General features: G+C 42.5%; 1 protein-coding gene across 6 annotated transcripts in view; it reads left to right on the forward strand.

Moving 5' to 3' along the window:
- Nucleotides 1-25,530, forward strand: part of neo1a (neogenin 1a) — a 159,794-nt gene that overhangs the window by 33,684 nt on the left and 100,580 nt on the right. For all 6 annotated transcript variants that reach the window (XM_044354890.1, XM_044354904.1, XM_044354898.1 and 3 more), the window contains exon 2: nucleotides 23,455-23,772. In XM_044354890.1, coding sequence (XP_044210825.1) covers nucleotides 23,455-23,772 — 318 coding nt within the window. The remainder of the gene's footprint in view (nucleotides 1-23,454; nucleotides 23,773-25,530) is intronic.

Here is a 25,530-nt window from a genome sequence, read left to right on the forward strand (position 1 = left end):
AATGCCTGCGTGGCTGTGTTTGCATGCGTAATGCTGCCTCTCTCAGTCGGACAGACAGTTTTCAAAGAGAGCATTCAAGCTGAGGAAAGACAAAGAACACACCCCGGTAAAAGACAGATTTTGAAATGTAGATGCGGTCTTCGCTGAAGTGAGGATAGACCACCAGTGCACCCATCCTCCACTGTCTTGATTACACCCCGCTGAGCTGCAGTTAGACATTGTAATCAATGGCGCAGCAGGTGCCTTTACCCTCATTGACACAGGTAGAGACACCTGCACAAACCGCTATATGCAATTTGCTCTCAGACTTTATGCTTTTGGACACAGACGTTAGGCCTGTACACCATACACACTGTTTGTTTTTCACTGGATAATGAGATGCAAATGATCATGCATGGGGAATTGGGGACCTGAAGCCACAGGAGAAGATGTAGGGGGAAGGGAAGTGACACATGTGTTTGCACGGTGGGACATTCTTGGCCAGTAAACGCGGCAGACAAACAGATTTCACGGCAGGGAGCAACACGGCGTGTCAAAGGTGTCATGCCAAAATGGGATATCACACCAGTCTATTGGTGGAACAATGGGGGGAGGCATCGTGGCACTGGGTGCTTTCCACACCTTATAACATTAGACTGGGATAGATGGGCCCCCGCTTCCCCTGGTGGGATTGAGGGATGTAGCTGAGGGTACAAAGAACCAGTAAAAGCTCTGAAAGCCTTGGCAGTCAATGGATTGGGCAAGGAGAAGCCTTTTGAGCTTCTTTACTTCTAACACAGTCGCTGCAGTCTAACAGGTTGTTTTAAGTAGAATATTGGCTCTGTGCTGGTTTCCCCATATGAAGAAGTGGGGCCAAAAGCATAGCAAGACACCATAGAATCACAACATATCAAGTGTGAATGTAAAAAGTTGTCTAAGTACAGATTTTCAGTTTCAAGTTTGCATATAGGCACCTTGCATCTGCACAGTTGGCATGAACATGCAAAACCATGTAACGGCCGAGCCCAGGCCTGATTTGAATGAGTGAAATCCAACCATGTCCATGCATTTTTTTTTTTTTTTTAAGTTTAGAAGACTTGATTGGTTTGTGTAGTATCACACTGGAAGACTTTGAAACTGAGAAAACCACATTAAATTATACTTTTTATTTTATAGCGACTTATGAAACAAAAAAAATTGCATGCATTGACATTTCAGCATCTACACTGAAGCCGGCCTGTCCGTTGACATGTTGAAAACCCTCTTTGTATGCCAGGGTATATACACACACTGACATTCAAGTGTCGGTTGTGTGGGCTCACAAGTTAACTTCGTCTAATCTCCCAGACAATGGCTGTAATGGTGCGACAGGGCCTTTGGCTTTCAGTGTCACCCATCATCATGCAAGCGTAGAAACAGGCTGGCAGCTTGGTGCTTTGGGACCTACTGCAGTGGCAGACGGTGCATTCAGAGGATGGACTGTGGCACGTTGTTTCAACCACAATCTTGTCATTGACTTCAAAATGCCCCCTACCAGCCCAGCAGCTATGTGCCTTAATTTCGCATTTACATCTCGACAGCCGTATCAAAAGATCTCATTTAGAGAGCTGCTGATTTTGTTGTCTGTTCACCAACAGTTTACTGTTGCGCCTGCAGATTTTTACTATTGTTAACATCATTTTTTTTTATCATTTATGTCAGGTTTTTATCAAAATTGTCCATCTTTTAATATATATTTCAATTGGTTAATTCCAATGTTTCTCACTGTGTTAATTTTTATTTATTGCCCCTAGTTTGAGCTACAGCTCCACCCAAGAAAAACATTGCACCAGATAACACAGAATCACTTTTTCACTTGTTACTTGTCTAAAAAAAATGGCTTATATGAGATTTATTTATGAAGCTGCCGCTCCGTATTGACCTTAAAATCAGTCACATTTATGCACAAAAGATGTCACTGGACACATGTAATGAAATAAATTGTTAACCCACACCGGGATGTCAAGAGTAATTGAAAATTCAACACACTCAATGTCACGCTATTGTGCAGCTATAAATCCTGGAAACATAAAATCACAACGCACGGCTATGTGTTATTAATTTTGTAGCTTTATTTAGAGGGGAGAGAAGATCACAGAAGGTCCCATGGGCCAAATGTTGTACCGGTGCCTGGTCATTTGTCTTGATCTGAACCATGTCAGAGTGGATGTCAAGTGTGTTTGTTTGGATCCACTGGGAAATCTAAATGAGATCTATATTGCTGTTTTATGCTTATTTACTATCAGGCCTATTTGTTATTTATCTGTAGTTGGGTATATGTTTGTGTGTGGATTTCAATTGGCCAAGATCTGTGTTTTGTTGCTAATGGTTGCTTTTTGTTAAGTGAGCTAGCTAAGCCTTTATAGACTGTAGTAGTCGTAGTAGCCGGTTCCTCCCTCCTGTGTTTATGTCACATCTGTTATGTTACTTCTGTGCGCGTGAGAGGGCTCCGGCATATGCGTGGCTTTCTCGGTGCTTTAGCTCGTCGCGTGTTTGCGAGGTGAAAAGTGAAAAAAAAAAAAAAAAAAAAAAAAGACTTGGAGACTGGGAAAGAGTTGCTCAGTCGCTATTCCAACCACCTACCTCCAGTTTATAGCTCTTGGAGAAAGATCTGTCTGACAACAGGCCTGTAATTAAAGTTGAGAAAAAAACCTCTCTAAATGCCTTTCCTCTTTTTTTGGAAGAGCTGAGGGAAGAAAAAGCTTTTCCATCTTCTCGTTGCATTCCTCCCCCATCGAACGTCACCGCTATAACTCTTACAACTTCAAACTTTACCTCCAGGGACGGTTGTCACTACATAATGAATATAATGCTCTATTTGCTTTTTATGTTGTTTCTACAAAGAAAAGACTGATATATATATATTTTTTTTCTTTTTCTGTCACTATTTGTATTGTCTTGAACACTCATGTAGCAGTTTGTATCATTATCATCATTATCATCATGCTGGCCACATGCCGCTACGTGTTATAGACTGACATTGAGCCCTGTTGATTGATCTGAAATTATGGCCTGACTGCCTTTTACGTTTAAATTTGACAGCTAATCAATGCCTCCATCAATAACCTCTGTACAAATACCCTGCGGCTCCTGAGCTACAGTTTGCAGGTCTCTGGGTTCAGTAATAAATCAATGGTAAGGTCCTTTGACACCCATTTGTATTTCACTGAATTTATTTGTTTATTTTGCCCCATGTATTTGAGAATTTTTTTTGCCTTTGTAACCATTATATTGCACTTAAAAGTATAAAACCAATCATTTATCTAGCAGAAATGATTTCATAATCAATAGATTTGTATCAATTACGGACTGACGTGAATATACAGTATTTGTGCAGTGGCAGACAGAAGCTTTCATGTGCTAGTTAGCATAACAGCATAACAACAGAGTCCCACGTGTATCTGTGTTTCCTCACTGACACTCTTGAAGCTCTCCATCATTGTACGCTGCACCTCTGGCATGTTATTTTCATTAGCTTGTATAAACACTTGTGGATTTTTTTTTTTTAACATAAACAATCCTCCCACATGTGCAGCTTTACTTGTCTGCGTATGTTATAATGGTTTAAAAATACATTTCAAGAGAAAATGATTTATCCAAATAATTAGCTGATTCATACAGTGATTTGTAGCGTTAACACTCGCTTTCTAATATCATCTTTGCAGTTTTCACTAAGAAGAAAAGCCAGGATCCTCGGTATCCTGTTTCGTCTAGCCTGTTTTTCTGTCTTACCATAACTACTTCTTTTTTTTTTTAACTGACCTGACATCATCATAAAGGAACAAAAGGCCGTTGAAGATGCTTTTCACAGATATAGAGTTCTTTTAGCAGTCTATGGAATCAAAGGATCCAGTGGGACTCCTTTTGGGGGAGCTCAAAGGTCTGCCCAGGTAACCAGTCTGAGCGGGAGTCTCTTAGGGAATAGGCTTATAAATCTACAGTTCCACCATGGGGCCATCATGAAAATATAACTCTGCATGGTGATGTGTGATTATTTTCAGAAGCTTGCTATTCGCTGTGTTAGCACTTCTACATCTTACACATGTTGACACTTTTCTTTGCATAAACCAACACGGGATTCCTCTGCCGATTCAGACAGTCGTCGCGATCCAGCCGCCGACGGATAGGAAACGGTTAAAGAGCTGCTTATGGAGCGAGCGTTTACTCTGCCATGGTGGACCTTCGTAGCCAGTCGACTGAAGCAGGACTAGCCCAGTGACTGAGCCGAGCTGGCGGGCTGCCAGGAGCGCCCCACGCTGCAGACAATACCCACCTGTGTTAGGCAGAGGAGGGGGGTTGGTGTGTGTGTATGTGTGTGTGTGTCAGTGAGCGTGCACACATACACACACACACGTAGCTAGTTATTTTGCGCTCAAACAGGCAGAGCGTGGCTCCTCCTCCCTTCTCCCCCCCCCCCCCCCCCCCCCCCCCCCCGTCCTCTAGCTCGCCAAATGTCTATCAACAGGCTCCAGCTCTTGTTTTGGCTCATTGTGTTGGACGCTGATGTTTGAAAGCAAAACTCGGGAGATGAAAATTGAAACTCGTTTTTTCTGAGATGACAAGGCCTTACAAATGGACGGAGGGGCGTATTGGTTGCTTGTGTATGTCTGTTCAAAAAGAACACCCCCTTCACCGACGCCGGGCACCCCCGGTTAGATCCCCTCCGACCCCTCCGCAAACGTGCCGGAGGCTAGAGGGGTGAAGGGAGGGAGGTGAAGGGGGTCCCTAGGGGTCATTACTCTCTGGTTACTGCAAAGAGGCTGCCACTGCCAGAGGGTCGCCATGGCAACGCTATTTGATTCCTACAACAATGCCAGAGCACCACTCCCCCATCGTCCTCCTCCTCCTCCTCCTCCTCCTCTTCTGAGCTCTACACACACACACACATTTACAAACGAGGCCTGTGTGATTGGACGATTACATTGGGAATCGCGACAAAGTGGTCGCCTTTAGTTGATTTAAAAAGAGAGCGACTACGCCTGTGTGAATTCAAAGCTAATTTATGTGTAATTAAAATGCTGCCTGCAAATTAATTTAAATCTCATAATTAATACCATTAGAATATAAATCCTAATTATCATAATACATTTAATCTAATAAACTTGTCAACAGAAAATAAGCTCTTAGCTTGTTTGGTCAAAAATGGTTTGCTCCAGCTACAAATTTGGTGGCCACAACATGTTTTTCCATTATTGAATGAAATACCTAAAGATACTGCAGGAGCTAGAATAACAGAGACCATGCATGGATGTCATGTCTCACCTCAGCCGAAAGGGGAAGGCTGTGATTGGACAGCAAGCCTATTTTTTTTTTTTTTTTTACAGCATTTATTATAAATAATCATCAGACATAAGTTGACTCGGTCTGACACATTACAACCTCTTGTACTTGTCAGATCAACAACTTGAGGAGGAAGATTTATTGTACAGCAGTGTAGCTGTTACTAAGGCACTCCGGATGAATTACAGTCGAGCCATGCGGTGAACAACGCAGCGCATTCATGGGCATCCGACTCTTTTAACATAATTAATAATCAGATTTGCTGTTAAATTGTCGCAGAGAATTACTCCAGAAAAATCTACACCGGTAGTCTCTCAGTAACACGGTTACACTTTGCTGTTTCATCCCCTCGAATAAAGCGATAAAGGGGTATTTTTAGAAGCTCTGTTGTGATGCTGATTGGAGTCTGACGCCAGGTGTTCAATCACACATCAAGCGCTTGAACAGTAATAACACACTGGGAGTAACATGTTAGCCTTCATGGGATCAGAGAGAGTGAGAGAACACATCTTTGCGACTGTTACAGCACACTTTAACAGACATAGTCATTCCACCGGCAGTGTAAATGTTTATTGGTGGTGGATAGTACTGCTAGAAAGGAAAAGATGTCAAGACAAGAAGTCTGTATTTTACAAAGTGTGTGCCCATCTCAGAAGAAAGAACACAGAGGAAAAAGCAGTTTTTGCCGCCTGATTGTCTGAGACAGCATATGTACTGTATGTGGTCGAGAGCAATCATTTCTCACCATAAGGATGTATTGTTTACTAGTGCCTGTGTGTGTGTGTGTTTGTCTGTGTGCATGCTTTAGTGTAAGGGGACATGCTAGGGCTGCTGGGGTAGTTCTCTTAGACACAACTTCGGTACCCGATACTTGACATAAATTACTGCATAGTTGATAAATTGTACTTTTTTAAACAGCTGATAAAGCAGTGTTTGGGATGTCTAAATCCCTACCAGGTGTCCAAATTCATTTACATGACATGTCTACTAACTACTTGTATCGAGCCAGTTAGACTTTCATCCCCCTTGTGAGCTGATGTAACATAATTGCAAGTGCTAATTGTGCTCTCCGAAAATGGAAGGAACAACTCATTTGAAAAGGTTCGCTGCTGTGAGAATCAAAAGGAAAATCCCGAGCATGCTAAACAAAAAAAACACTACAGCCATATGCCCATAACACATCCTACAGCGTGCCCAGTGCCTAGCGGCAGGGCGCATGCAGGAAATGCCATATTGGCCTCCCAGGACAGTGATATCATTGGCTGGGCCCCCAGGGTGTGGACACATGGTCCCAGACTGCCTCATTCGCCTGTCTCAGTCTTTTGTCTTCCCACTGACATGACAAGCTGTAGACTTCTAAGAAGTCTTTTGAACCTTTCATCAAGCCTTTCACCTTTTAGGATGGATGTCCTTCCTTTTTGATTGATCCTTTTCTTTGCCTGAATTCAAAGACAAACGCTGGAAGGTTAACCCCGGATGATGTCATACACGTACATAATACACCTGTGGCGGCTAATGTTGACGTTTAACTAACCAAGAACCAGAATGGAGGGAAATTTTTTGGTGATTACATCCAAATTAGCGGGACAGCTTGTTGCTTCTTACTATAGGTTCAGATTGAAGCCGAGGAGTATTACCTATATCTTGGCTATAGCTGGATGGCCCTTGCTAGCCAAGCAGGGTCCCCTTAATATGATTAGGACGGATTATGGCGTTGTCTGCACATCAAAAGAGCCAAGACCAATTATCACCCCTGCCTTTCAACATGACAGCCGCTCCTCCTCCCTCCCTGCAAACGTAGAAAGAAAAGGAGAAAACAGAACCCAGGCGTCTTGTAACACTCCAGAAGCCCCTGCGCTAATGGATGGATTCATCATTCATTCAGGCCTTTCATGTACAGTATTAAGCAGTGATGGTGCACAGTTGCCAGCGCTTTGGCTAGTCCCTAAAATAGATTGAACGTCAGAGCTAATTATCTCAGTCCCAGAGGCATGTACAAACAGGTTCATATGACAGAAAATGCGGCGTGCTCTAAGGCAGTGGAAAAGAGTAGGAGACTGAAAACAAGCATTCCATGCCTCCAGGTGATGTTTGTGAATATTTATCTTTTAATTTTTTTTTTGCAGGTTTTCAATTCTTGTACGTGTTGTTGTGATTATGTGAGTTTGTGTGCAGGGTAACAGCGATGGTGGTTAGCTTTGCTCCGTTTTGCTTAGGTCCCCATTACCATAATCCCCCCCCCCGAAGTCAGAGCGGGTCTTCCATTACCCCTTTGTGCCTGTCTGTGCTCATGACAGGAAACCAAATGGATGTGGATAAAAGTAGACCCCGTGCCCCCCCCCCCCCCCCCCCCACCCTCCCTATCTTGCAACACTTACACACAACACACACACTGCTTTCCCAAATTACTCTCATAGTTTCACTTTTCTCTAAAGTGCCAAAGCCCGAGCGCTTGAACAAAGGTGCTCCCTGGATCTCTACCACCCATCAAAGGCAGAGTTGGAGTCAACCCAGAGTCCTGTCAGGAGTCAAATGAAGCCATTAAAATCCCCTTTTCCACTGCCCTGACATTTGCTTCTTTCTTTTGTGTGCTGCATGGAGTTTTTTTTTTTCCCTGCACGGAGAAGGCGAAAGCATAGCTCTTGTCGCAACTCAGTGAACTGTTTCCAAGTATCAGTTTTCTCTGTTTTTCTTTGTAATTATTATGTAGCCTGTCTCATAGCCATAGCATAACAAAACCATCTCCCGAATTTGTCAGTTTCTTGCCAGTGAAACCCTGAGTTTGAGCTAAGAGGAGCTGAGTTGTCAAGCCTGTGTGAGAGAGGAGAGAGAGATGAATAACACTTACATGAATTTAGGTGCGTTTAAAACACACTGACATGAAAAATACATTCTCCCAGTTCTAATCCTGTGTTTTTTATTTTGTTATATGCCAAATATATGTCCAAAAAAAAAATCATTTTTGAGTATTTTTACATCAAATTATCCCCGTCTTTTCTTTTTCCTGTAAAACAGTTTAAAATGTTTGATGACTCATCTTGAACTCAAGGGGCGTTGACAAAACTTCATCCAATCAAATTGGACTTTGGGGCGACTCGCTGGCCACACCCATCATATAAAACTGCACTTCATCATTTGTGGGTTGTAGTAGCTAGCAGAGCAATATGGAGACAGAGAGAGAGAGAGAGAGTTAGGGAGGGATGTGTGTTTGGATATTAGTGGCTGAGGTCTGATTCATTCATCTCTCCGTCGTCGTCTTCCTGATCTAACAACAGGTGAGGGAAGTGTGTGTGTGTGGAGTCGTCTGCAGCTCTGCATCACACTGAACTTGATTTAAATCCCTCTTGTAACCGTACACCGCTCAAATATTCCTTCTCACCGGGAAACACGTCACAAAACAGAAGCTAAAGATGATCTATATTCCGTTTTGCCCTGACTGTAAAGGTTTGACCCGCTTCAACCAAGTGGAGCCGACCAATCCTTCGATGAGACGTACCGGGATGCGTCGGTGGACAGCTCCTTTATTGTCGCTTAATTTCCTCCTGAACCACAGCTTTGTACATTTGCCTTTTTTTTTTCCTCTTTGTGCTTAATTTTGTCTGAGTAGCCCAAACTAGGAGCGCAGAGTGGAGCTGTAACCTGCCTGTGAAGATAATTATGCTCTATGTTCTGAGCTAATTCCAATGGGCAGACTGCTCCTCGTATCGCTGCACCACAGCTGGTCCCAGCATGTGCACTTCCAGCTTTCCTGCAGCGCTCGGTTTAATCACAGAACCCTTTTGCAAGCCACAGCCATGAATTTCCAATCCACTCGGGTGCACGCCACATGTGGATTGTCTGGTGTATTGTGTTTATATACAGGACACGTATGTATATTAAATGCTTTGGGTATACAAGTAAATCCATAGCAACCGTGTCAGCGAAACTGACATCACTATGGGCGATTAGCAGGTGAGCACTCAATCACAGTCCCCACAAGCATGTAAACAAGGTCTGAAGTGGCCTCTGTGCACTACATACTCTACCACCCTGCCTTTTGGCTAACCTGCAGACTGCAAGGGCAACATTAATAATTTAACCAAACACTCAGACGTGATGGAGCGGACAAGGGAACCCAGCGAGAGGCACTCTAGTTGAGAGAGGCTATTAAATATGGAAACTATTTGTGGTGACTAATAGTATTTTTTTTGTTTTCCTAGAGCTTAAAGTCTCACTTTTCCAGTAGTATCGCTTCTCCCGGCGAGCGAAGAAGGTAAATTGTTTGATCAGGAAAGATTAAGCTGGAAGCGACTGCAGCGTGGATGTAAATTGACTCTCTCTGTTTGCTGTTGCTGTGTAGCCTACATGGTTCCATCAGCTGTGGGCACGGTCCGAAATTAACACCCGCCGAGCGCCAAACGCGGGTAGATTTTCAGTTTGGCGAGTGAATCCGGGAAGGCTATCCGCCACACACTGGCAGGTGAATGTTTGTACCAAAATAGACATGTAATAAAATATCTGGCATGATTGCTCATAGGAGATTACTCATGTTTGTCCCTATACAGTGTGGACACACGCGCCATATCTATGTCTAAACAGTCCCGTGAAAATGTAGGAGCGTCTGGCTTGAGGCGAAGGAGCCAGCCAGCCGCAGAGTTGCTCCGAGTTTCACGGTGCTGTTTACGGTGCAGGTAATCAGCTGCTTGACATCGCAGCTCTCTGTTAAACTGTGACTCGCTGCAGTATATGTGACACAAAAGGCAATTTATTAAAAAAAAAAAAAGCTCGGCCGGTGGATTTTCTCATCCACCAGTCCTCTTGGCAGGTGAGTCAAAAAGTTAATTTCGGACACCGGCTGCAGGTGAACTTTACCCTAAATTTAACAGCATCATAATTCCAATTAGCATCTTTTTAATTTCCTCCAAAGTTTATTTGGCGCTGGCGGTTGTTGATAATCTGCATGACTGAAAAATATTTTCCAGTAGATGTGTTCGCTGTTTAACCTCTGTCAGCCTAGCAAATACTCTCTCACAAACACACACACACAGCAGCACAGTAGACCGGGGACAGCAGCAGCAGCAGCAGCTACTTGTATATTTATACATTCATGGGGTGCTGCTGCTGCTGTTCGGGGGGGGGGGGGGGGGGGGGGGGGGGGGGGGGTGGGTGGGTGTGGGGGTGTGCATGAAACCCTCAGGGGGGGGAAAGACTGCACTGCACACAAATCATTACTGCTCATCAGTTGCTGCCACTCAGCCACTTATTTACTCAGCAGCTTGGCTCGGCTCAGACACACGGAGACACAGACAGACACGCGTTTACAGAAACATACCTCATTATACATGAGGATTGTAGGGGAGGAATCATTGACAGACGCTGTTGTTTTCGGGGAGGGATGAGTTGTAGTCGGTGAGGCGAGCGGGTCGATACCTCCAGCTGAATATACGCGATTCGCCATAACTTCAAAGTCTATTCTCCATGAAAGTATTCGACAACTAATATCAGCGTGCAGTTGGGAGAAGACTGTCAAGCGAGCCTCGACATGACAGAAAAGTGTTGCTTCAGCGATACACAGGCCCCCCCCCCCCTATCTAATACCTCTCCAGTGAATTATTTATGACCGCTATACCACGTAAGCTGTATGTAGCATATTAAATACCTAATCCTCTCATCTTTTATTGATGCTCCTTTTGATACAAGCCTCACTAATACGATTGATAAGAGAGCTTAATACGAAGGCCAGTAAAGCAGATTTGACTGCCACATTTGAGCCAATAATGATGAAACTTCACCCAAGCTTTATCTGTAATGCTGTTTTGCTTGAGAAGTGAGGACTCGTGGCGGTGGTGTGGTGGTGGTGGTGGTGGTGGTGGGGGCTGGGGCAACGGGGGACCAGATCGCTCTGGAAGAGATTACGTCTGCTTATGATATACTGTAAACACTCGCTCACAAGCCGGTTATTCTCAGTGGTTGACTGTTTACACACCTTGGCTGACATAAGAGGGAGTTTCGGCTGCGCTCTGATCAAATCTGCCACGGGACATGTTTGTGTCAAGTGCTCATGATCCCTGCTTCCTGTGTTTTTATTGTGAGAGGGACAGATAGATGCAGACAGAAAGCTGGAATGGTGAAAGGGGGGGGGGGGCTCCCTTTTGATGGGCTAAATCTCTTGCTTTGTGGTTGGTTATACACACACACACATGCACACAAACACGCATGCACGTGATCACGTCACATAATTGAGCTAAGATACAATCCATCAGTGTACAGGAAATAGGATTTATCTATCTAACTCGATGACTCTGAGACACACCAGCAATTACATACATAGCAATGTTTTGTCAGTCGAGCTCCGCTAAATTGATTCTGATAATATGGTATAATTGCCGCAGACAAATGAGGCACCGCTCAGAAAAAGAAGTCATGTCTTTCTGTTGTTTTTCATTCAGGAGTCTTCAAACACAAGCTGCAAGCAGTATCTTTTAAAAGCTATAAATACAACTAAAGCTGTCACAGCTGGTTAGCGAAACTAGTTTCTTTAGCATAACGGTGACAAAACCCCGGTGTTTACTTCTCAAATGAATCCTGAATAAACAGACTCATGAATATTTACACAAATTACTACTACTGTCTTTTGATTTTGACCTCAAGAACTCCATTAAGACGTACACACGCTGTCTGTTTGCTAGAGAGACAAGGTGACATTTTCAGCTGAATTGAATTACTGGATTTACCTTTTTTCATATCGTATCATCAAAAACATTTTGTATGTAAATATAGATAGTGCAGGCTTAAGAATAAACACCAGATATTGAATACTGTGATATTGTTGCTAAAAAGATTGGACATTGAGGAAATGATAGCAGTTGTGACTGAGTCACTTGGTTCTTTTGTGGTTTACTGGGACACAAGGCTCTTTTTTTTTTTTTTTTTGCTCTTATCTAAGCCAGACTGATTGAGGCCACATAGCCATAATTCTCTTTGTAAACAAATGAGAGGATTTTTTTTTTTTTTTTTTTTTTTAACCACAGAGGATGCACACACAAACACACCGTGAGTGACATTCACCTTGCTGTGTCCTGCTGGATTTTTTTTTTTTTTTTTTTTTTCCCCCCCCTCCCTGATGTCTTGACTGCACAACAGAAAAGCCATTACTCTGTCTTGTTGCCACATCACTGCGCCTCTTCCTCACCTGCAATATGATCCACATTATCATCCACAACAGCCTGGGCAGCTCCGGCTGTCCGATCCGTCATGACTGAGAGCAGAGATAAGCTCACAGCCGTAATGAGTGTTCAGCCTCTGTCGGGCAGGAAAACAGAAAGAAAGAAAGAGGCTGTTTCATGTTAGCAGTACAGAACTGGTCACATGCATGTGTTTGTGTCAAACGCAGTCTCTGTAACCAAGAATGCAGGTTTTTTTTTGTGAGCATGTGTGTTGATTAGGCTCCACGTTTATAGGTGATGCCGTACTTTACCTCCCATTCATGCCACCGGCGCCATAAACATCCTCGGGGCTGCTTTTGTTGTAGTTACACCAGTCAGAGAGACCGGCACCGGGCCTCGCACTCACCGGCGGAGCGCGACGAAGAGAAAAGCCTGACCGCAGTGGAACCAAAGGTGCGAACAAAGAAGTGTAATGGTTGAACAGAAGTGGGCGAGCTGTATGAAAAACGGAACGCACAAAAAAAAAAAGCCAAACCAGCTGAATGAGACGGCGGGCGGTCCCGTAGGAATGAGAGAGAGAAAGATAGAAAAGACAGGATGAGCAGATAGCATCAGCACAAATGACTCTCTGTAAATCATTCCGCTGCCAACTCAAGATTTAGGCAAACTCAGCTCTGAGGCGTAACCTGACTTTTTACACTTTCACTTGAACACCAGTCTTCTTCAGCGCTGCAGGTCTGCAGCATCCAGCCCCTTTTGGTTGCAAACATATTGTACATATGGTCAGTTTTGTGTAGTTGGACGAAGGCCAGCTAGGTCGCTTGATACAGAGAGGAAGTACTATTAATCCTTTTTATTTAAATTGATTTGAAGTTAAATACATGTTATAACTTTTAGCCCACTTTGCTACCTCGTCAATCCAAATGTTGGTCACGGCGGATTAAAGGTATCTAGAGTTGGCAGACGAAATATCTGCCGACCGATGATGGAATTGGTCTGCTGACTGGAGAGAGGAGGGGTGATGAAAGTGCACTCTTGTTACAAATAAAACGGTTCTCTCTAGAAAAAAAAAAAGATACTTTGATGATTTAAAGGGATTTTGACAGTCTTGTACACTACAGTAATAATATATAAGAGACCTCCCTTTATGCCTCACACAGCCTCTTCATTTTGTAATCTAACTATGCCCCCGGTGCAAACACTTAACCCCTGTAACCACACTTAACTCCACCATTATTACTGTACTGTCTTCAGATAGATTTCCCTGCTGAGCCCATGCTTCTTTGCCCTGGATATTTTGTCCAGTTATTTTAAGTTTTTTTTAGTAGCATCCGGTTTCAAGTAAAATAGTAATTGAGTCTCCCTCCCAGTGTTGGCTTGAAGGCTTTGATCTCTCCTGTGCTCCAGTGTTAAATGGTTTCCTTCAAATTGCTGTGAACACGCAGTGACTGGCTGCTCTTTTATCAGCAACCCGCTAATAGCACCTCCTCGCCAAACCACTTTGAAGCCCCAAACAACTCACTCTGAAAAAGAACAAAAAAGAGCAAAGGATGAGAAGTTCTGAATATATATATATATATATATATATATATATATATATATATATATATGCGGCTTATATATGTGTGTGTGTTTTCAAGAAAGAGAAGGCGTGTTGCTTTCTAAGTTAAAGGCAGATTGGGATTACTGTAGAGAAGGAAACGCTGTTGTGAGTCATTTGTCAGCAAACAAACTGGAGGATATGATAAGACGTAGCTGAGGGATTTTTTTGTTTTTATTTCTACAGGTAAATAATTCTATTTACTTTTTGTATGACTGTATTTGGCCAGTGTAATAGTCTGTAAATGTTCATTGGGAAATTGAACAAGAGGAGGGGGGGGGGGGGATTGTGAGTCAGCTTTCTTCTTGTAATTAGCAGAATTTGCATGCAGATGCTTATCTTAACAAGGGGAGAAATTGAGATAGTTTGAAATGTTTTTGTGTCTGGGGCTGGTAATTGGCATCAAGCTTATCAGAGGCAGATTGGCTACACTTGACCGCTCAAAGGAGCCAGAGACTGTGATCAACCCAATGGCTGGATGTGACCTCTAGCAGACTTTGTCCGACGTACGCTGAGCTTTCATCTCCGGCTCTTCATATCAAAAATGCTGCACTTTACTGTCAACGCTCTGTGTGGGGGTATTGAAGTGAACACAGCACACTTCCTGTTCCTTTCTGTTGTGATTTAAAAAAAAAAAAAAAAAAAAAAAAAAAGTACAAAAAAAATGACAAAATGACAGCAGCCAAGGACAAAATAGGCAAAGACCCAGACTTTGAAATCCAATGCTGATAAATTGCTGGGTGTTTGACTTTGCAAGGCATACTGGATTATATTGATTTTCTATTCTCTCTCTGTGTGTGTGTGTGTGTGTGTGTGTGTGTTTGTGTGAGTTGAAAGTGATAGCAAAAAAAAAAAAAAACAAGGGGCAAGAAAATGCAATATTGTGTTTCATTAAAAAATCTATAGGATATCTCATTACAGCCGCATGATTTTTCTTCAGTATCGGGGTTAGTGGGGACGGGGTTGGAGTTGGTGGGTGGCTTGAAGATGAATGTGCTTTCCTGTCTCAGAGGACTATCTCAATGGTTATTATTCATGGAGAAAGGAGGAACTTTTGGCTCAATCTGCCCAGTACGCCGACTACTTCCTGGACATGTTTGCCCAAACGCTCGCTAATTTTAACGACCGTAGGGGATATCTCATCCCTACATGGCTGAACAAACTAAAAATTTGTAATATCACAAGGTCTGAGAGTGAATTTTGTAAGTTGAACACATGATGTAGTTCTCTCTGAGCTTTATTTAGAAATCTATTCTGCTCACACACGTTGTGGTTTATTTGACTGATGCTGTAATGTCTTGTGGGTCAAAAGGGAGATATTTATTTCCGCTCTTCTTCAGCACAAAAGATTCAAACTCAGTAATGTTATGGTTGTTTTCCGGGCAGCTTTTTAAGTTTGTCACGACACCTTTTTATAGTTTGCAAATCTCAGTTTAAAGAGCGTTTTACTCCGAGACATCTGCTGCCACAGTAAGATTTTTAGTAGGTTTTCTCCAACAACCAGAAAAGGTTAGCCCGATTCTCAAATTGTGACATTAAGTGATGGTTTTAACCTTTAGTCTGACTGCTCTGTAGATACCCATTTAGCGCAAGTAACATGCTGTCTCTTGCTATTTTGCTTTCCAATTATTCACCATGAGGCGGTACTTTTGATGTTCTATTACACTGTACCCTCGCCACATCTCTAAACCAGCTCTCTCACAGTGTGCCCGTCTGTGTTGCTGTCGTCTCAGTGGGCCAATCCCTCATCGTGGGCCCGTGGGGAGGCTGATAAGAGGGGGGAATTCAAGCCTCAATCAGTGCTGGTTAATTATCACAACCAGGGGAGGTGAGAGAGGTTTCCCCCGTCTACCCAATCCCTCCCGGATCTCTTGTCTCCCCTCTCAAACACACACCCATCTGTTGGAAGCTTGCATTGCACATTCTTGCACAGTTATTTTTTTTCCTGCTTTGGTATCTACTTTTATGTTATATTCTGCTCAAAATACTGAAATATACTAGTCTGTGTCATCTTACCTCCCACAGTCACACATTTCTATGGTCCTCAATTTGATTTAAGTGTATTTGTCCCTAATTTGTTTGTTCGCTTGATGGATCCTTCCTGTAACCAATAGGCAGCTTTTGTAATGTGGATTTTGCTCATTTTACTTTACTACTACCCAACTACTCATTACATAGCTGGTTTGTAGGGTCAAACGTAACAAGAGGACTTCTCTACAGTGGTATATTTGTTTTAAGATTGACAGCATTTACAGAATCCATTGTTATGTTAATTAAAAATGTCACAATATAGCTTGCTTTAAGGGAAATATTGCCATTTTTTCTGCTTACTCAGAGTGTGAAAAACTCATTGATGGTCTCCTTATGTTGCTGTTTGCAGTTTGATAGTAAAAAAATTGTTGGAAAAATGACAGTAGCCAAGTTTAGCTCGGTTACAGAATGTCTGTGGGATCAATTGGCAGCTTCAGTAGAAACTAAAGGAATTAAGATAAATGCATCTGTAAAGTTGTTATACTGATGATTTAAGAACATTTAGGAGTTTTGATTACGTCATGTGTATGTGCACAGACATGACAGAGGGATACAGATATGCATATTTCAGAAACATGGGTTCCAAAATGTAATTGTTGTAAACTGATGAAAAATTAATGCTACGCTAATGAGTGCAAGGCATGAATCACTGGGAAGGCTATTTACCTACTTTTCAGAGGAGCTGTTTGTTGAGTGCATGCAGAGATGTAAAAAAAAAAAGGGTTTGACTGAACTCAACTTAAGTAAGAAAAGCCAAACAATGCCTCTAATTGCAACCCTGCAGGCATGACCTTTGACCTTTTTAAAGATACATTTGTTTTGGCCTTATTTTAAAGGGCAATGTGGTGTCTTTAAAAGTTAAAAGCCCGGTGATGGTTGCAGGATATTTGCCTCAATTAACACTTATTTTTACAATCCTTTCAGCAATCTTTTGTTTGATTAATTGTTTAGTCCAAAAAATGTATAAAACAGCGAAATCAATCTGTTTTTATCTGTTCAACAGTCAAAAAAGGAAATGTTGAGTATTTTCACATATTGATAGGGTTCATTGTGAAAGCTTGTTTTAAGTGGATCCTGTTAGGGTTTCCCTTTAGTGCAGCAAGAGTCTCCAAGGTGGTCTTGGAGTGAGCTTGAACCCTTCACAGCAAAACAGGAAATGAGGGTCACTATGTGTGTTTTTTTTTTTTTTGGAGAAAGTAAGATTAGCTACTCATTAAATACTGTTGAACCATTGCACGTCACCGTTACTAAACGCGGAGCGCGGAGACGTAACGTAGAATAAAACCCCTCAGTCAGAGTTTGCACATCGGTCACGGTCATTTAAATGTGATATTTTGCCGGACTCCTGCACTCAAAAGCATTTTGCTAATCCTATTAACCAGCAAATCATTTGAGTAGGATCTCTTTCTTCATCTGATTAAAAAGAGACTGACGTTTGTATTAGAACGACATTTTCTGGCAGTATTCAGCGCAGCCAAAAGCTGATGTCATTGCAGTGACCCAGCCCCGCCTGTGACCCTGTCATGTTTTCACTGAGGCTCCAGAGTTTTACAATGGCAGCGAGCAGACAGGATGACAGAGAACTGTGAGCTGAAAAAAAATTGGATCCTTTCCTCCTTTTTAATCTGCCAGTTGAGCGGGTGCCAGAGCAGGACAGCCAGTGTGCGCTTAGGCGGCCCAATCATTTTGTCCATCCCTTTATGACTTGGCCTCTACCCCTCATTTCATCAACTACTGTGGGGAACGCTGAGAATACCGGAATCAGTGAGTTGTGGCGTCCCTGATCATCGCTACCTCCCTCAGGTATGTCAGGTATTGTTCCTAGCATCGACTCTGAAGAACACTTGAGCAACCACACTGTAACTGTGACAAAGTGTTTTTTTTTTTTTTTCTCCTTTGCCTTCACTTCGGTTGAGCGTGAACATCGGCTGTTCTCGAGACTTATTTTAAGGGATAAATGTCTTTTATAGAATTGAAAACACTCATCTGTCCTAATGAATCTGACCCTCTCTCCTTTCTTTTCCTAATACCTGCTGGTGAAATGAGGCTATCCGCTCAAATCTTTATTTCTTTGATTCGATTCAAGTGTGCCAATGTCAGTTTTAACAAAATGAGAGGAAGTAAGCTAGCAGCCTTAACTTGCAACCACCCTATAATAGAATCCTTGAAAGGGACTCTGTGCTTGTCCTTTGATTAGAAAAGGAAAGGACACCCTTTTACTTTTTTTTTTTTTTTTTACCAAATAGATATATACCTCAAAAAAAGTAAGTAAGCTGCAGCTCTTCTCCTGTTCTGTTAAAGACACCTTGTCCTTCTACCATTTGGTCTCTAGATCCATGTTATTTCCCCCCCAAGGTGTTTGGAGGGATGGAAGGATTCTGCAGAGAAAGAAAGACAAAGAATGGAAAGATGAAAGAGAAGATGTAGGGGAAAAGCGTGGGAGGGATACAGAGACAACCATTTTTATTAGTGTCATTAAAGCGATCATGATGCTGAGGGTGGAAGGACAAACAGTGAAGGGTCTTTATCAGAATGGAAGGTTTGCATTCATCGTTAATGATTTTATAATCTTGGTTTGTTGTTTCCTTACAAAGGTCTTAAAACTCAGAGATTCAGTGACACATTATAAGAGCAGAGAGAGTGAAAACACTATTCCCACGTACATATACATTCCCACACATATTGCTCTCGAGCCTTTTAAATCATAATTCCCAGTTCGCAGTGGTTGTAAATGCCTATCAAGCGTGTTGACTTTTAACCATGTCCAGGATTTCCTTGTCCCCAAGTCCGAGCCACAGAAGGGTCTCTGTTGTTGAGAGTGGTCTGCTCTGTCTCAAGAGCGGCTCAATAAGGAGGGTAGTCAATATGGCTGCTCTCAGGCGGCGGGTCAATAAGGGAGGAGGCTTCCTGCTGAGCCGAGGGGTAGAATGGAAGAGAACAGGGGTCTTTGTATGGAGAGCGGACCCTCACCCCGCTCTCTCTTTACTGCCTTTTCCTGGGATATTACACCTAACGTCGACTGTGTAATCTCCTGCAGGAATTGTAAACTGTAGACATGTTGTTACTCAAACAGAAATTGACTCTCGCCATAGAATACAGGTCACACAAGTGAGTTATCAACAGTTTCTTTTTTTTTTTTTTTTTTTTTATGGGTTACTCAGGACTGTGCGGTCTGTATCGTGCGAACACATAACCAAAGTGCAAACACACACACACACACACCTCACTTTGACAGTAAGCTCTGTTAACGTCTGAAAACATGCTTTCAACACAGGCTCAAGTTGGGAAATACAGCGTCTAGCTCCATGTCTCCATTCTGTCTCTCTCATCTGAGAGGCAGAGGGGAGTGAGAGAGAGAGAGAAAGGCAGCATATCAGGGCACCACCTTAAGCCGGGCTCCCAAACCTTTTATGACTGCTGAGCAAAGTGGATTTGGGACAGAGGTAACAGCCCATACTTATCAAGCAGACAACCTCATTTTCTAGCTTCTTGCTCTCCGCTCCTTCGTTCTCACCGGTTGCCCGTTGCGGTGGTTCCTATTTTTCAAAGACAAAACGGGGGGGGGGGGGGGCGGGGTGGGGGTGGGGGGGGGGGGGGGGGGCTCCCACACCGCTGGGCCTGAATAGATTACACTTCTCGTCAGTGTAATGCGGTTTCTGACACCACCTTTCCTTCTTTAACTCCGCTGCTGTGTTGTTAAAAGCCTGCAGTGTTTCAGCACCAAACCAAATCTACTGTAAGAAACATTTAAGGAAAAAGTTCATTTTATTCTCTTGTGTCGCTTAATAAAGAATACAACAGTCATCTGGACCCAGGCATGTTATCGATGAATACATTACACTATAAAAAAGAAAAACTTATACACATGAGACAGAATATCCTATTGTAAAATTCACTTCATCTTCTTTTCATTATGTTCTATTTCAGAAAGGTTTGGGTTGATACTTCCCTGCACTTTGATGATGTGAACATACGCTCTGTTGAATCTTCTGTCAATGAACACTTGAGAATACATCAAGAGAAAGCAGCTCCATCTGTAGGTCTTCATTAGGACTTTTTTTTTTTTTTTTTCTTATCAGGCCTGTAGCTCAGAGTATTGTTAGTTGCCAAAAGTAAAACTTTTCTTTGGCTTTGACCTAAAAGTTGAAGCTTTTCAGTTGTTGGTTACAGTGATATTTTTGCCTTTTTTATAGTAAATTTGTTTTCAATCAGATGCTGCAGATAGTGATCCTTGCTCTGTGTTGAGATATATTAGCCTTATCCTGCTCATTTAGTCTGCTTATCTTCCTCACTCCATTACAGGAAAGACAGTTTGGGTTAGTTAACCTTTTTTAATATTAACCACAGTCGCTGGATTTATGACTAAAATTACACACAAGGTTTTCCAGCTTCGGCTTAGCTCATATAAATTGCCTCTGATTGAAGTTAAGACGGCCGTATTGATATTCGGGCTTTGTAGTTTTTCCCCTATGAGACTCACTAAATGTGTAAACACAGAAGTAAAATTGAAATTACAGTGTTTGCTCTCATGTATTACGCCTCATTTTCTCAAAATAACTTGAGGGACATTCAAAAGAAATGAAATCAACTTTTTCTTGTATACGGAGAGATTCTTGCACACTGTCTAGACTTTGAAACCCAGACTGGGTTCATGACTGAATCTATTCTGTGAAGCTTTTCTTTATAATTTCTAGTGTCTGTAAATGTTACAAAAACATGGAAATACAAACGTTTGGTTAGCAAATTGGAATAGAATTGAGGTTTTTGTTGGCATATAAAAACATTTATTTAGTCTGCATGTAGTGTGTCCAGCATTGATTTAACTGTCCCACCTTCCTGTGTTATTGGACCTTGGACTTTAACCGCTACCACTGTCATTATTGTTGTGCTTCTTGTTGGTTTCTGCCTCTATCTGTCTGCAGTTTGACTGGTAGCCTTAATAGAGTTTTGAGGGAAATGATTCCAGGTAGAGATAAGTGTGGATGTTGTGGGGAAAGAAGGTGAGTGTAGTTCAGTAGCTCCTCAGCCTGCCATCACCCCCTCCTCCTCCCTCCCTCCTCCTTTTCTTTCCCCCTGCCCAGTTCTACTAACTGTAGATGTTGTGTCTGCAACTGAAAGCAGATGGTTCGCCATTTTGTCCAACAGTAGAAGCCGAAGCTAAGCCCTCCCCTACCGGCTCCTACGATGGGGATAAAAAGCTGCTAAAGGCGGCTGTTTTGCCTCTGATAGGATGCCGCAGGACCTTCAAGCCCATTCAGTTTTCCTCCTCAGATAGAGAGCGTCTGGAAAATAGCCAGGATTGGGTCTGAAAGCTCTGCCCAACCCACACACACTGTTCCAGCAGCTTAAAGCAGAGATGATTAAGCATGCCATGGTGCCTCTGGTCTGCAGGAGTGACGAATTCCCCCCACTGCTACTCCACTCTGGTCTCCGTCCATCTGTCATGTACACCATCAGTAAAAATACATTCGCTGGTGTTGTCACATTCTACCCAATATGTACACTAGGCTGCTGTGAATTTGCAATTTCCTGAAATCAGCTGCTTACTTTAGTATAATTTAAAACCTCTCGCTCTTACTGCTAAGAGTTACAGTTGTAAATGTGTATGTGCTGGCATAGAACGGTATATATATTTTTTATTCCTTACTGCTTTTTATTTACTTTAATCATGCATCCAGCTCTGCCTGAACGGATTTTTGAATATAAAACATCGTATGTTTGAGCAATTCCGCCGTCTGTTCGTCAGCAAACCCATCATTTAGCTTTTTTTATTGTGTCCAGTCTACAGCTGCACATAAATTAAATGTGAAAGTTGCCAGTTTTACTGTTCCGTAAAAATGCTGCTGTAGCAGTCATAAGAAGACGTAAATAATATCCAATCAGCCAATGAGATATGTTTCTAGACGTTATAGTCAGGTTGGCTGAGGTCTAACTCTGGCTATTGAAACAGAATGAGGGCACATCTATTCTAGTCTTCTCCACCAGTGTATTAGCGTTGAAACAATCGCACGTCTTAGAGTGAACGCTGTGTATTCTTACATTTTATTCCCTAATGTGAAATTGGAAAACATCTATCCAACTCAGTCATTTTTCTCGAGCATTTTTGCTGTAATTGTTTGTGCTTTCAAGAGAACTAAGTGCACTGAGGACAAGCAGCCATATTGCCACCGTAATGGACCACACATTACATTGCTTCCCTCTTTGGATCTCACACAAGGGACTTGGTGCCGCAAGGTAGAGAAATTATCTCCTGGTAGTTAAATAGCTGAACCACTGACATAGAATCTCTCTCTTTCTCTCTCTCTCTCTCTCTCTCCTTTTCTATCTTCCTCTCTCTCTTTTTTTTTTTGTCTCTTTCTGCTCTCGCTCTCCCCTGGAGACGTGCCATTTCCTTGGAAGAGAGCAGGCATATTTTAAACTGCATTTAACATTCAGCCACTTATTTCACTCCATTCGCTGCATTATTAAAATACCTTCATACCCCCTTAATTATTTTTCTAGCTCTCCTCCATCCCCGCAGAACTGATAATTGGTGTTATTTATCTAAACAATACCACCGTGTGACTCTTAGGGTGGGAGTGCTTGAATAATGGATGAGGACAAATGCAAAGCAATTGCACTTACTCTGACTTTGGCACTATCCATGTCAGCGCGATGTTACCGTTCAAGCTCGAGGATAGGAAATGGCAACTGCGTTCCAAAGTGTTTACTCCTTTGCTGCACTCTCTACTTATAATAAAGCAAGACGTGATATTAACTTGCCAGGGAGGCTAGACTGGGTTAAATTTGTCAGTTCCTCTCGTCCAATTCCAGTGGGGCTTGTGGTTTCATAATGAAAAGCCTCTTGGAGTCTCCGGGATAGACTGAGGCGCAGTGGCTGAAAAGACAGAATGAACAAAAAGATGTTTTGCTTCGGGAACATTTCTTTCAGTGTTTCGGGCACTCAGAGTCCTGTAGTGTCCTTTTTTTTTTTTCATTTCAGCCGTCAGCACATTTTGTGTGACTTTTATAAAATTTGCCGTTGAAGTCGATGACGTCTTAGAAGATTTGATTTTGCAGTCACTTGTCATGTGGTTGAACTTAGAAAGCGGTTATTAATCCCTGTGTACTCCAAAGAGCTTTCTTGAATCCTCTGCTGCAGAAGTAAATGCAAAAAGTGTTTTAAAGTCATTAGCACTCATCTGTTTGACACTTGGGCTCAGTGATATGTTTAGTAATACATCACAGCAGGTAATAATAGAGCTCATCAGATTTACTCATACAGATATATTCCACTGGTGTGAAGTATACACACGCTGCTCTAAAGCATTAAATATCATCTGTGTAGAAAATCTAGCTAAGATTCCTCCATTCTCCCCTTTTTTTTTTTTGCCCCTCCAGCGTCCGCAGCGCAGCCCTTCAGCCCCTTCTGGTTCACGGTGGAGCCCCAGGACACGCTGGCCATCCGGGGAAACTCGGCACTGCTCAACTGCTCGGCCCACAGCGATGCAGCCACGCGCGTAGAGTGGAAGAAAGACGGCACCTTCATGAGCCTGGTTTCGGACGAGAGACGACGCATACTCCCCGATGGCTCGCTGTTCTTCACCCACGTGGTCCACTCCAAGCACAACAAGCCTGACGAGGGCACCTACCAGTGCGTCGCCACCATCGACAACCTGGGGTCCATTTCTAGTCGCACGGCACGCCTCTCTGTAGCAGGTAAGGGCTTCGAGGCTTATCAACCTAGTGACCTCTATGTCATCATGGTTAAAATAATGTGCAGCTCTTGGTTAATTGGTGCTCTTAATCTGGTTGAAATGCATCATTAATGTGTTAAATACTCCTCAGGCTGTGGGAGGAGTTGAGATGAGTGACTTTGAAAGTGTTGCATGTTGCACCAGCAAAGGATTTTCACACCCTTGGCACACCTACACAGGTGTTTTCAATTGTTCTGGCTGATTGGACCTCTTCCAAGGACTGTATGTGTGTGCAAAGTACACACTTTGATTGACAGCTGATAACACCTGTGTGTGAGTGAATGTGACCTCACTAAACTCCCAGTATATATACTCCTCTCAACGTTACCCTGAAAACAATCTGCTATAATAATTGAACACCTGTGAAAGAAGTTTATAATATGAAATAAGATATATGAATATATGAAATAGATTAGACAAATGACATTTAATGAGCAACTCAGCATTTCTCTGCCAAGCTTTGTTACATATCCAGTTGGAACTCTTATCATTTATTTGTTCATTAAAGACAACACTGATAAATCATCACCTGTTAAGTAGATAAGGTGAATTTGGTGGCAAATAGTTGCTTATTAATAGTTGCTTATATGGAGCAACATTATCATTCTTTTGGAGTTGTGTTTCTGGCCACTATTCACTCTCTATTCAGCTCTGTTTGTGAGTTCCACCAACTCCTGAGGGAAATATCTGGCTCGGTAGCTGTGAAACGCTCCCACCATTTTCACCAGCTAGTGGCTAACTGTGTCTGTGTTTGTCGCCGAGCAGATAGCGTACTGTCTGTGGCTTTTTAGATCTTTTTCTCCCTCTGAAAACAGCAGCCTGTTGCGGCCTCGAAAACAACAGTGAACCAAAACAGCAAAGTTACATTATTATTTAAAAAAAATGATTGTGATTTCTTGCTCGAAACCAACCAAAACATTCGGGCTGCTCCGCACCTCGACTGCACTGCAAATGCACACCCACGTAACATCTGTCGGTGTGAAACGGTTCTTTTGTTGCTTTCTTTTGTTGATTGTTTTTTTTTTTTTTTTGTCCTTGAATTTCTCTGCCATTTGTACTTTCTCTACAATAAATTCATTCACCTTGCTGAAGCCTGAATGCTTTTGCCCTACTGGATAAATGCTTGAAAAAAAGGGTCTGTTGTTTTTTTTTTTTCATTTCTAGCCCTACAATGTGACCTTGTTCAGTTTGGGAACAGCAAGTGATGTGGGATTATTAGGTGTTTTGAGTGAAGTCGTGCCCCGAAATTGAATTTGCAGTCGTAGGAGCCGCAGAATGCATTTACTGTTTGCTCGCTCCTCGGCACTGCTCCGGCAGATTTAAAGACACTCGAGAGAGAGGCCTCTTGTTGACAATAGGATAGTACAGTGTAAGCCTTTCTTATACTGAGTGCCAGTGTGAAGTTGCTGTCTTGACTGCGCTTCTGTTTCTTGTCAAAAGCTTTTGAAATAAAAGTTAATGAGCTGGTGTATTACTAATGGAGAGATTGAGAAGATTCCTCCTTCTTCACTCAAAGGATTCAATCGTCTGACGGCGTGTTGGACGTGATATCTGTTGTGTTTAAAACAACATGGTGATTGGACGAGTAATGGGTTCCTAACTGATCTCTTAGACACCAGTGGTCCAGATTTGAATTTCAGTTGAGGACCGCAGCCTCGCCTTTAATAAACATAAACATTTAATCTAATGTAAGGCTAGAATTTAAAGCGAAACATTTGTA

This window comes from Thunnus albacares, chromosome 1, assembly GCF_914725855.1.
Source record: "Thunnus albacares chromosome 1, fThuAlb1.1, whole genome shotgun sequence".
In the NCBI taxonomy this organism is placed as follows: Eukaryota; Metazoa; Chordata; class Actinopteri; order Scombriformes; family Scombridae; genus Thunnus; species Thunnus albacares.